This window comes from Oreochromis niloticus, linkage group LG13, assembly GCF_001858045.2.
Source record: "Oreochromis niloticus isolate F11D_XX linkage group LG13, O_niloticus_UMD_NMBU, whole genome shotgun sequence".
In the NCBI taxonomy this organism is placed as follows: domain Eukaryota; kingdom Metazoa; phylum Chordata; class Actinopteri; order Cichliformes; family Cichlidae; genus Oreochromis; species Oreochromis niloticus.
Genome location: NC_031978.2, coordinates 6728894 through 6742313, shown reverse-complemented (window position 1 = coordinate 6742313; position 13420 = coordinate 6728894). Strand labels below are relative to the sequence as shown.

At 39.4% G+C, this 13420-nt stretch overlaps 1 protein-coding gene across 2 annotated transcripts in view; it reads right to left on the bottom strand.

Annotated features, from left to right (window-relative positions):
• The window catches only part of cdh11 (cadherin 11, type 2, OB-cadherin (osteoblast)), an 87635-nt gene that overhangs the window by 17296 nt on the left and 56919 nt on the right, over window positions 1-13420 (bottom strand). For both annotated transcript variants that reach the window (XM_005473687.4, XM_019367005.2), the window contains 5 exons: window positions 13238-13377; window positions 12294-12588; window positions 8515-8634; window positions 6861-7028; window positions 1102-1289 (listed from right to left, as the gene is read on the bottom strand). In XM_005473687.4, coding sequence (XP_005473744.1) covers window positions 1102-1289; window positions 6861-7028; window positions 8515-8634; window positions 12294-12588; window positions 13238-13377 — 911 coding nt within the window. The remainder of the gene's footprint in view (window positions 1-1101; window positions 1290-6860; window positions 7029-8514; window positions 8635-12293; window positions 12589-13237; window positions 13378-13420) is intronic.

Genomic DNA, 13420 nt, shown 5'->3' with positions numbered 1-13420 from the left:
TCTAATTAAATCAGGCTTTAGAGAACCAAAAAATGATGTATTTCATCGGAAATTTCCTTTTTTTCAGCACGACAGTATCAAACTGATACTGATAAGATGCATTGCAATTCACTGCTTACATCAAATAAGCATTTATCAGCCATTTTTTATTTGGTATACCTTTTCAGCTGCGTGTAAAAGCAAACTGGCTAGTTACATGAGAGCAACTCTGTGCATTTGGGCACTACAGCATGTTGTCAAGACTACCAGCTAAAGTTCAAACTAAAATTCACAATAGAGGGAAGAAAGTTGATTTAAGTGACTTTGAATGTGGCATGGCTGATGGTGTCAGACAGGCTGGTCTGAGTACTTGAGAAACTGCTGATCTACTGGGATTTTCCCACACAACCATCTCTGGGGTTTATAGACAATAGTCGAAAAAGAAGAAAATATCCAGTGTGCGTCAGTTTCTGGGTTAAGATGCTTGTTGATGTCAGAAGTCACAGGCAAATGGCCAGACTGCCAGACTGGGTAAAGCAGTCCAAAAAAAGATTTATCATTACCAAGGTAGTGGCAGAATTTGGCATAAGCAACATGAAAGCATCCAGCCTTGTATCTACTGGCTCAGACTGGTGATGGTGATGTAAAATGGCGATGTGGAGGAATTATTTCCTCGCACATTTGCCTCTTAGTACCAACTGATTATAACTTGAATGACACACCCTACTCGAGAATTGTTGCCAATCATGTCTATTGCTTTGCCCCAACTTTGTGGTTTATCAAGTGATAAAATGAAACAATCTAATAAAGTAAAAGGGGTTTACTCATAAACCCATGTGAATCAATTAAGAACAAAGGGAGCTTCAAAATGAGTTTCACCCTATTGTTTGGTTGTCCAGACCAATGCGTTACTCCTTTGAAAAAGTAAACTGTCCCACTGTAAACTGTCATAATCAGCAAATACTGTTAGCATAGCTAAAGGGCTAAATATTTTAAGAATTAGTTGGGGTCCAAAGAGATGGCTACATAGTTAAGATAAGAGAGTGACTTCCATCTGGTGAACCAAACCCAAGGGAGGAGGTGTAGTTTTAACTTGCTAAGTTTTTTTCTTTCTTTTCTTACCTTCTTCAGTTTAATGACAGCTTCTCTGGTTTCGGAGTCAGTGGTCAGTTCAAACATGTTGATTCCGTCTCCATCTATTAAGCGGTAATTCACCAGTCCGTTGTCTCCAAGGTCGGGGTCTTTAGCTTTAAGACGGCCCACCTCCTCTCCTGCGACTTTATCCTCTGACACAGACATCGAGTACACACCTGGAATATAAAAATATGTGTGTCGGCTTCTTGGTGATGATAGTGATGACTTTTGGTCACAGCTTGCTTTTGTATTCAACACTGTTCAATCCTTGGCTGGTTGCCACTGTGTTTACTATCTGAGGCAGGGTCAGTTTTGGAGGGCAGTGAGGGATTAACATGAACTATACCATCTGTCTCATATGGCCCAAAGGATATTAATATCCCCTGTAGTGTCAGGTGTGTGTGTGTGTTTGTGTGTGTGGGTATGTGAAGAAGCAGACACCTGGTTTTCAGAATGAGAACAGTATGACCATATGTCTACTCGCTCCCCTGTTTTTTTTTTTCCTTTCCCTTTTTTGTGCTCTTATTATCTCTCCCCTCAGTTCTACCTGAACCACTCCTCCCCATTTCATCTAATTTTTCTCTGCTTATTTTTTCATAAAAAAACCCCGCTCTCCTCTCAGCGCTATCATTTTATTTATTTTCTTTTCCCAAGTCTTTCTTCCTCTATCTTTTCCACATTTTCCTATTCTTGTTTGTCTTTCCTCAATTCCTCCTCGCCTCTTCTTTGCCTCTTCCTACACCAAGATTTGGGCATGGAACACAAAGTAAACTCTACATTTATGGGCTGTACACCGTTAGCGTGTTTATCCTGCTTGTCCAGGTGTGGCAGCCCTGTGAATCATGAAATTCAGTCTGTCATGTGGCTTCTGAGCGATTCACAGGACTTGATCCATTCAGGCTAAATCCCTCCTGCCACCCTCAGGCCTGTTACTTTTTCCTCACATCTCCATCGATCTTCACCAAATCCCTCTTCTCCATCTTTCGTCTTCATCTCTGTCCCTGCCTTTTAAACTCCTCTGTGCTGTTTGACTCTATTTGCTAAGATCTTTGCCCTCTTTATCTCTCCTGTGCTTCTCCCTTTTCCATCCTCCCAAATCTCGTCATTCATCCTCACCTCTCCTCCCTCATCGTTCTATTTCTTGCATCCCTGTCTCTCCTCTTCTCCTCCTCTTTTTATGTACCATTTTGGTTAAAAGCTCATTTCATCCCTATCCCCCCACTTTGCCCCTTTTCCTCTCTCTTCTCCTGTCATTCTATTCTTGCTTTTGCTAAGTAGCTTAACATCAATGGCTTGTGGCGGCTGAGTTAAACATTGTATGACAGAACACACAGGCAGCTTGGCATACCTGGCTGCAGGCTAAAATGAAGCGCGTCACATACAGGAAATGTACATTTACATTTAAAGATGACAGTGGAAGCAAATATGAATTCACTGAGTTCATTACTGCAAAAAGTCAGGCACAGGTTAGTCTCCCATACCAGGGAGAGCGAGAGAGATTTCGGCTACTGTCATTACTCCCACAGACTATAAGCTCATAAATCGGCCATGTTCAGATATAAACACTAATGAAACGTCTAATAAGAGTAATTTGTGTAATGACCACAATCTCTTGGGTCGGGAGTTTTATCTGATTACTGACTTTAGAACAATGATGTCTTTTATTACTCAGTAATTTCCTAGTCAGACTTGTGATTTTGATGTGTTGTGATATATGGAATTTAAACTCAGAAGCCAAGTTTGATGTCTGAAGAACTAATATGCCTGTGGTGTGGTTAATTATATTGTGGTGGGCGTGGACTGAGTTTGCAATTAAATACTCTTTGCCTAAAGAGCACATAAAGCCTCGGTTTAAACATTAACCAAATTGCATAACAGCATATTTGTTTAAACTATCAACAGTAATTCCACCTATGCACATGTTTGAAGAGATTTCTACTCAAAAATATTGTCACTCCTGATATTTTTATTAGTGTTTGGACCCTTTATTTCATTTAAACAACTTGCATTTGAAATTACTGATTTATTAGAGCAGCAGAATACAGTTGGCGTTTGGAATCTACATATAATTGGGGAATGGTAACACAATATTATCCCCTGGAGCCTACAGGTGGCTGCTGGGACTGTGGAGGGGTTTAATAGTGGGCAGCAATGGTGCTGACATGGCAGAGGGAGAGAAGGGAAACTCTGCAGCTTAAACAGGCCACCACATTTGGATAGGACATGATGAGAGTGGGGAACATCACTATAGCTGTGTGATGCAATGCAGCTGTTTCCTGACTAAACTCGCTCAAAGTCTTCATAGCATTCGTGTTTAAAATGTTCTGCACACTTTGACTCGTCTTAGCTGACATAGGCTTCAGCCCCCTGCAACCCAACATTGGAAAAGCGGTTAAAAGAAGTTATGCATTCCATTCTACCTAAATCAGAGAGAAGAGCTAAAACTAAAGTTCCAAGATGAGTTTAATTTTTCCAAGATTTATGAGAATAGACAGTTCTGTAATAGAAGTCACTGAAGGTAAATGATGTGCAAATAGATATCGCCCAAAAGATCTTTCACCACTTCAAACGCCTTTTTATTATCTGCTTTGTTCTCCATTGTTCCTGTTCAAACAAGAATGAGAGAGAAGCGCTGCGGCTGACATATATTAACAGTATTTAACAAAACCATCTCTGTCATGTCAGCCTAATAAAGACTGAAGTCAGAGAGAGTTAAAGAACAATCAATTGCTATTTGCCTTTGTTTTTCTGCTCCTACTCCTGTCTGTGCTGTGATGGATTTTTTGAGGCTGCAAACGAATGACGCTTGATAATGAGGTGAAAAGAGAGAGAATTGCAGGGACAGAAAGTCTCTGAGAGAAAGAGACATCAAGCCTTGGAGTGAAAGGAAAAAAATACAGCAGCTTGAATGGAAGCTGAAAAGCTGCTAGAACACAAGAGGGAGTCTAGCTGTGCCATATATATGCATTATTTTTCGGTGTGTTTTTATCTTTTTTATTTTTATTCCATCTTTGTATCTGTTTTATTTTTGCTGTCTCTCAGACTCCGTTTTTCTTTCGTGACTCTTATCTCATTTTCCAATTTTTTTTCTTCCTCTCCTCTCTCTCACTCTGCCCAACTACTAAATAAGTAATCACTGTCCTCATTCACACCATCTGGGAGAATATTCTTGCAGGTGGTTGTCCTGCTTTTACTTTTTATTTATTTATTTTTTGACAAGGGTACCGAGTTCCACAACATATTGTTATTTGGTACGTTGTCTTACATTACAGATGTAAAACTGCCAGTGATGCAGTAAGTAATGTGGTTATTTAGACATAATGTGGCTATGTGTGTGACTTGATCCTGTCTCTTGAATATTTTTCACCTGGCTCATGAAGAAAAGTGAATTGCAAAGCGTTCCATGGTTGGTAAAGCACATATGCTGGCTTAAAGGAGATTATGAAGTGGGCTACTTTTTTTTTTTTTTAGGTCAGTTACTAGTTTTTTGTTTAAAGTTTTCCACAAAATTTGCGTTAGTAAATCAGCCACTTAAGGTTTTAGGCTCTCCCTTCCTTTTTTACACCATCTGTCACTGTGTAAGAACATGTGGCATTATTAAAGAAACATGCATATGCCAGTATGGAAACTTCTATATATGCTTCTCGTGCTCACTGAAGAAGACGTGCTGGAGAAGAAGTCTTGCCTTTTGAGGAGTTTTTCACTGCTCATAAAACTCTCCATCTAAACTCCCTCAAATGTCCTTTTGTTGTGGCCTACAGCATCACATTTCAGCTTTGCATTGCAACACAGCTGTCAGCTTGTTATAATATACAGGAACCGGAGTGGTGGTTTTGACTTTCTCTCTCCCTGTCTTTTACATTATCTCCCTCACTGCTTCTGCTCATGTCTCTCCCTTTTCTTGCCTATTCAGCTTCTCCACAGGCTAAATCCTGATCCCTCATCTCTTGTTTTCTCCCCATTTCTTCTCTCCATCCATTCCTGAAGCTATTCTGCAGAATCTCTGCCAGGAGTCCTTCTGCTCAGCGCTATAGGAGGGGAGGACAGAATGATGAAGGAAAAAAGAGCCATAACACAAAATGGCAAAGAAGTGGAGTATAAGATGAATGAAAGGTGGACATGAAGGTCCACTGGGAAGTGGTTGCAAAGAAAAAATGCATTGGTGTGAATCCTTGCTGAGGTTTAGGATGTTTCTCTTTGAGGAGAACCAGAGAGGTTAAATCGTTCTCTGAATATTTGCTATTTGGCCGTGCGCGAGATGTGATCAGAAAGTTCAAAAACCTTACCTGGCATAAATTTGATCAATCTCTCTTTCAACAACTTCGCAGGCATCAAAGAAAACTTCCAGCATGGCTGCCATTTTTAAATATATATTGCACTCTCTAGGTCCCGTTTTGACAACTAGCACTGTGCACTCTGCTGTTGCACTGTGGACCCCAAACTTACACAGATAGCAAACATTATCTTTTGTTTCCAAACTGATCTGAATTTTTATGGAAGATCATTGCTGCTGATGAGAGCTGGGTCTCCAAAGGGTTTCAGTGAAAAAGTCTAGAGTTCCCAAGCCTGAAGGAAGCACGTTGGGTGTGGAACAAGACCCAGAGAATGCTTATCATTTTTTCAGCATTCACAGAGTTGTGCACCAATAATTGGTTCCTCGGGGTGAGACTGTCAACACAGAGTTTTACTGTATTGTCCTGAGGCATCTGGGGGAAACATTCAGAGGAAATGATCTGAACTGTCGTGCATGTCAGTGTGCCATTATGTGCCAGCACAGAGCACATTGAAAATGCAGGAGTTCTTTGGACTTACCACACAATATTTGCTCACCGCTTGCCCCTGCTCTCCATATTTACCTTGCCATGATTTCATCCACTTCTGGAGATTTAAATCACATTGGAGGATCCAGCAGGCCACTCAGAGGCACAAGCAAAAGGTAACCTGACAGGACATGGCAACCGTGCTGGAAATGGTACAGACTTTCGCAAAACCTGAATGGGAGATCATCATTATCCAAATGAGGTAAGGTTGCTGAGTTTTAGAAGCCCATTTCCAAAACTTCCAAATCATATAGAATGGATTTACAGCAGATGGGCATTTTTTGACTTTGTACAGTATTAAATGGAACTAGAGAAATCACTATCATTGTACTGGTTGTTTATTTTGTCACCGAGGAGCCAAAAAAGAAAAGAAAAGAAAAGAAAAGAATTTTTATTAATAGATTATTAATAGAATCATTGGCAGTTCTGTATCATCTGTCATACAGAGAAATAGATTTAGATAAAAATATAAACTTCTCATGAAAAATGTAAAAAAAAAAATAGAATAAAAAAATATTCAAATTTTGTGCCTCTGTCTCCTTCTACCGTTCTTCACAAATCCAGAGATCCGCTTTTTTCATTGTGCTGCTAATATGTAATTCAACCAATGCCCTACGGAATTTCTAGCTAGTATCCAAAGACAGTCATACATACCGGGGGTACTCCAGGATATGACACTATGCACAACAACCAGTGTATTGAAAGCCCTTGCACTGACCTTTGGTGATTATTGCATGGTGCAGAAAAGGCTAGGAAGATGCAGACTGGAAGTTCAGATACAGTGTAATAGCTCTGGTGTCATTTGGTAAAAGGTCTGACACTTTCACACCTCTAATGGAAATGCCTAACCCGAGGAAAATGACGTACAGCTACAAAATACAGTACATATTATAGACGGATAACTAGAAAACGTAGGCGTTTACTCACTCTGTGGAAATTTTGGAGGGTTGTCGTTGACATCTGTGAGGGTGATTTTAACTTCTGTGGTCCCTGACAGCCCTCCCATGTGACCACCCATGTCTTTGGCCTGGATGACGACATCGTACTCCTGGCGGGCCTCACGGTCCATGTTTGGCAAGGCAGTACGAATTATACCTGAGCAGACAGAGCGGTAACATGAAATTAATGCTAAAATAATGCCTTCTTTTAGCCTTTCTGGAAAACAAAACCACTGGAAGCTTGTGGGTGAGGTTTTATGGATTTTTGAATGATGAAAAAAACAGCAGATGTCTGCATATCTACTCTTGTGTTGTATATGCTACTGTACTCGTGTTTTGTCACACCATGTACATCATGTGCATTTTACATGATGTCATTACAAATTATTAAGAATTACAATAAGGAATTCTATACCCGTTGAAATTAATAAATGAAAACATTAAACAAATCCCACTTTGAAAACACTATCAGTTGCTAAGTAAAAACTACCAATTTACAATGCATTTATTTCAAGATACTTCATTTTGTAAGAGAACGCATCATCACTCATCATTTAAATAAATAAGAACTCTAGTAGAACATTTGTGAAGTCTTATTTTTATCTATTTCAAGCCCCAGTGATTTTTCTCTGTTTAATTCATCACCCACTACTCTCTTTCCATCTCTCTCTTTCTTTCTGCACATGTCTAGCTGCAGTGTCAGAGAGGCTTTCTGCTGTCATATTATGCCAAAAGTGTGTGCGTATGTCTGTGACAGCATGGAAAGCTGATAATCTCCAAACCAATTAGAAATGTGAGCTATGGATTTGAGCCAGTCAAATACCCAACACTGGTTTGATTAGCCAGATTTACTCTGCCCAAATCTCTCTGCCTCTCTGTGCCCTAACCACTCTCTTTCCATGAACTATCTCTCTGTAAACCAATTTCTCTTTCCTTCTCTACCCTAACCTCTCACTTTCAGTTCTTCTTCACTCTCTCTGACCTAGCACAGCTCAGTGTTTGCCCTAACCTCTTTCCTTACATCCAATTTCTTCTTTTAATGCAAACCCAAATATTAGGCCTCAGCTCTGCAGGGACCAAAGCTCAATGTCCGCTGGGGACCTCTTTCTACAGCTTGCCTTCTTTTCCTCACCAATTTCATTGGAAAGGATGTGTTGTTACACGATCCCTCTAGCACAGAGTTCTTGGCTTTTTTACATTAAGAGCAGTAGAAGATGGCAATGTGGAAGAATTAAAAAGAGGTTTTGAGTTTGCTCTTTGCAGCAACCAGTTTTTATGAGATGCCTGGCAGAAGGCACTACAATAGTAGAGTTTAAAGTCAATTGCATTGATTATTTTTCCTAATTAATTATATTCACTTTAAAATTTTGTGACGGTTAAAATTTGTTCACTGTTTGTAGCGGTCTTAATTCCTTTTGATTTAGCAGTTGTGCCTTCCCCACGTCCTAACTCCAGGTGATACAAAGACACCGTGCAGAAACGGGAAACGCATTGTTGTATCGTTCATGACAAGCCTTTTTTGTAGTCGATCTTAGACCTGCATGTATACTACATCACTGTAACATCAAGGCCTTTGAGCCATTGTGTTTTGTTGTGTTGCAGACGATTATAAGCCTAGTTCAGGGTTTTGTTTGCAGCCTTACCTGTCTGAGGCTCCACAGAAAAATAGGGTTGTCCTTCCAGTATGCTGTACACCAGTCTGGCACTGTTGCCGTAGGTGGGGTCATCAGCATCTGTAGCTGTCACCTGCAACACTGACGTACCTACAGGACAGAAACACAGACATGACAAAGAAGTCAGGAAGAGATAGCTCTACCTTAGTGATTCGGTTCAGGAATGGTTTGACAAACAAGCTTGTCACAAAAATGTGCGCCGATTCACCTGCCTGCACCAGCCGGATGGGAAAGGGAATGAAAAACACTCTCCTGTCTCTCAGACACTGCGGCTGAACGGGCTCCTGTGGGGCTGGTCTCCACTATTATTTCTCTACATTTCATCATTGTCTGGTGGAAACATCCAGTCTCCAATTTTGGTGATTTTCATGTTTTAAATAAAACAGCATTTCCTCCGTGCTCTGACAGAGTTCAACAACCCCATGGATTTATGCAAACCTTTCAAAACTCTTTGGATAATCTGAAAAATTCATGGTTGTTGAGCCCGAAACATGACAGTTTATCTTAGTTCCCCCCCCAAAAATGGACATTTCACAGATATGTTTTCACCCAAAGCATCTGCATCCAGTAAATCCCTGTTAACTCAGCAGACACAGTTATGCTGAGCAAATAGGCCAAGTAAATTAAATTTGCAGAAGTGTGAAATACATTCTATTAACTTTGCATTATTATTGAAGTTTTGCTTTTCCGATGTAACTCAGAAAGGTGTTTCTTTTCGCTAGACCTGCGCTGCTCGCTAAAGAAACATAGTATTAAAAGTGGTTTAGACGTGTATCATTACCAGCTCTGTTAAAATAAATAAAAAAATAAATAAAATAAAAACAGGCAAATAAAGTGGGGTTTTTTTGTCACCACCCAAGTCAAAATTAGCTTAGCTTGTGACTATAAAGTTATAATATTTTTAACTTTTTTTACACTAATAAATCAGGAAAAGACTAACTTCTTACTTTTACTTTTGTAGGTTTTATCTTTATTTAATTTTTATATCTTTTTCTCTTTCTGTCCTTCTTCAATGGAGTGTAGCCTGTGAGATTAGTCAAGCAACTGGAGCTGTACTGCACGTACACCCCAATACACCACACTTGTCACAAACCAAGCACAACTTCCCAATTTGGTGCTGTATTCAAACTCCAATATGTTTCATCTTTCCCTCTGGCATTTCAGTGCCAATACTTCCCTTCATTACCCCCTGCTGTTTCAACCCCTCCACCACCCCAGCATCCACCTGTAGGCCCCGGGGGGGATGTTCAATCATCCCTCTCCAATTTCTATGTTCTATTTGTGGGTAGTGATAAACTCGGAGCCTAGGCATCAAACTCCAACCGTAATCTGCTCCTGTGATAAATCAGTAACTTCTTTCATGAGCTTCAATATCCATGATGAATCTGATTACAACCTCCTTTATTTTGCATGAAGTAACCATGAGGGCCCACACAAGGACTCAAATATGTTTAAGAGCTTTGTATTATTTCTAATCTTCAAGGGGAAAAAAAAACTCAAAACCAACTAAAGCTCAAACTCACACAGTTCATCTTGAGCCCGGAGGACAGAAGTAAAAGCTTTTGGTTAGCAAGATCAATCTAGAAAAAGTGAAAGTTGCAAACGGTTACATAGGTGAAATGTTTTTTTGTTTCATTTGTTTTTCCCCATAACCAACCAACCCTAGTAAATGTAGAAACTGTTTCTTTCAGGGACTAAAAGCTCAACATGGCTGTTACTAAGTTCTTGCAACAGCATGAATTTGGCTGGGTTTTGGGTGCTTCACATCAATCATGTGTTATTGAATTGTTCATTTGGCTTCTTTACAGCCTTTTTTCCACTACATCTTCTATTTTAATATTTACCTTTCCAGCTGCAGCCATGTGAGCACCACCATCGTGCTCCACGCAAAATTAACCAGGTTCTGCATAACAGAAACCTGCAATGAAATTTTATTCAGCCTGGCTCTGAATGTGGTTATAAGTACACCGTGATAAATTACCAAGAATGATAATGTGAAAGAAATTGGCTTTTCTATCCATTCTAAGTCTGATATCCATCAGGCTACATAGACCTAATTAGTCAAATTACAGCTTTTATTTCTGTTCCACTTCTGTGGTTGTGGCTCATGGCAACTGGTGATCTCTCTTTGCCAGACTTCTGCATTCAGGTTTCAGATTATGTAGCGGATGGGTGAAAAATAGCCTAAACAGAACTCTTTCAGACTTCTTTCTTTGGAAGTCCAGTCCATTCAGGGAAGGGATTTCTTATGCTTCCACTGTTTCAGGCTTTACCGCTGCCAGTGTGGTTCATTTCAGGTCAGTATCTAGGGGCTGAACACTCCAATACCACATAATTTTTGGAAAGAAAATCTTCCAAGATCAGAAGCTCTAAATAGGGAGACTCTTAAGGGGGTGGTAGAAACTCTTGCCTGTGCCAAATGGTGCTAAATAATTCCACAATTCTGCTTGTGGTTTAGCCCTTCATATAAGAAAAAAAGAGGATTTCTCATGAGTTGAACTTTTCAGCTAACAGTGCTGTCTGATATGCACTTCTCTGTCACATTTCCTGTGTTCGCATTCAGTGATTAATATGGCAATGGTGTTGTTTAGCAGAAAAATAATATGCAGACAAATTTTCAGTTCAACTACCAAAACTACTACTAAATTAAAACTAAACTTTTTAGTTAGTTTAGCAAAAGGATATCTGCATTTTCCAAGAAAATACCTGTTAAAAATGCAAGGTTGACATTTCTGATATATGATTTGAAACCATTGCTCTGGTAATCAATGTCAAAACCAGGATTAACCTTTTTAATATTTATGCATTAAGGTTGTTATTATTTAATTAATTAGCTATTCTCAGACAAGAACATATTTCTGTAGCCCAGTTCTCATTCAACATTAATAAATGAAAACAATGACAGTGAAATTCTATATTATATTTATTTATCACTTTGTATTTAATTTATGTCAAAATTCATTTGTGGTTGTTTTTGTGGGTTTTTTTTATTGTGAAGACTATGATATGTTTGCCTCAACTGAACAGTAGTTTGGGTCATCTCTGGTTTTGTTTAAATGTGCTATATTAGCTATATTATAAGCTGTAAATTTCCAGATTGTTTTATTTTATTTCTATTTATATAATGTACATAACTCACCCACTTGCTGTACATAATGTTCTCTTTGTATATACTCATTTGCTGTATATAAAGTTCTGTCTGTCTCTCTCTTCTTTTCTTTGCACAGTCGTGGAGCATATCAGGTCACATTTCACTGCGTGTTATACCTGTATAACCATGCACGTGACAAATAAAAAATCTTGAATCTTAACAAAAGTAAGAAGACGTGACTTGAAATAGGGACAATGCCATTTGATAGGCTTACAGATAAACCAACAAAATGTTGAAAAAGTCTTATTTTTAGAGAAAGTCTCCAGTCTGGGAAAACTTAAAATTGGGACTAATTGTGTTTCTTTATGTTTATCCATTATCTTTGTTTGTCACCATCCCTCACTCCTTGATGATGCTACAAATATTTTCCCAATATTGCGTGAATACAATTTAAAGTCCCCCAAATTGTATGGTTGCCAGTCGTACCAAACTTTTCTGAAGCATTTCTGTGTCTAATATAACTTTCTTCTTACCAGCTGTAGATTTCTTAGACTTTTAAGCATTCTTTACTGTATCCCTTCCCTGTTTTCTTTGACTCTGTCTGAATACAAAATCTTGCTTTCCCCACATTTCTCTTAATGTTTCTTTTGCTACTTACCAACATTGGACATCTCAGGCACCCTGGCATAGTACGGCCCATGTGGAAACTCAGGAGGGTTATCGTTGATGTCCTGAACTTTCACTATGAACTCTGATGGAGGCTCCAGAGGCTTATTAGTGTCTCTCGCCACAGCCTGGGCTGTTAACGTGTATTGGGCCTGCTCCTCACGGTCCAGAGTTTTTGTAGCGTGGATGTTGCCTGTCTTGTCATCAATGACAAAGATTGTTCCTGCACCTTCACCGGACAGGATGTACTTGATATTTCCATCGCCTGAGTCTACATCTGAGTGGAGCTGATAAAATGGAGACAAAACTGAGTTTAGCTTGAATTACATGCACATATTTCAATATACGTGAAACTTAGACAGTTCCACATAAAGGCAGAAAGTCTGGTCAAAAGGCAAATTTGGAAGACACAGACTAGCTTGGCTGCCTGGCAGATGCCAGATGAGGTTGCAATTTCCCAAGTCTACAAACTAAAGGGAGCGGGTGACTGGGATAGACAGGCTAGAAATGTTCTATGTTAGATGGGCACACACTAATAAATTACTGACTTAAAATATTATTATAAAAATGAAGAATGTTCAACATTCAATTAAACTCTTGTTCTTCCTTTATAGCTCCTAGACTTTGAAATATGGGGCTCTGTAAACATCATTTGTTGTTTGTTATGAGAGCCGCTGCTCAGTTTGAGCGATGGTGTTGTTCTGGAGGAGTACCACCAATCATCTTCACCCTTGAGTGAGAACATGACCTCTTTCATTTTTCTATCTTTCTCCCACTCTCTCTTTGATAAATGCTAAAACCACATTTAAATCCTGCTGTCAGCTTGCACACCGTGACTGCCACTGGAGGGCAATGTGGCTATTAATTAAACAGTTATTCAGAGGCTAATTTTGTTTGAAGAAGGATTCTCTTTTTAACTTGCACTGTTATACTCACCCTGCCCACCAGCACTGGGTCAGGTCCAGTGTACTCCTCAATGACAAAGAACTGATTCCAGACCCATCCTCGTTTGGACCTGTGGAGTACTTGGCCCTCCTTCCCAACCTTTTGTCTGTGTCTATGTAGCGACAAGTGACCTACAAATACAAAAACACCAGTGTGTATATATATATATATAAA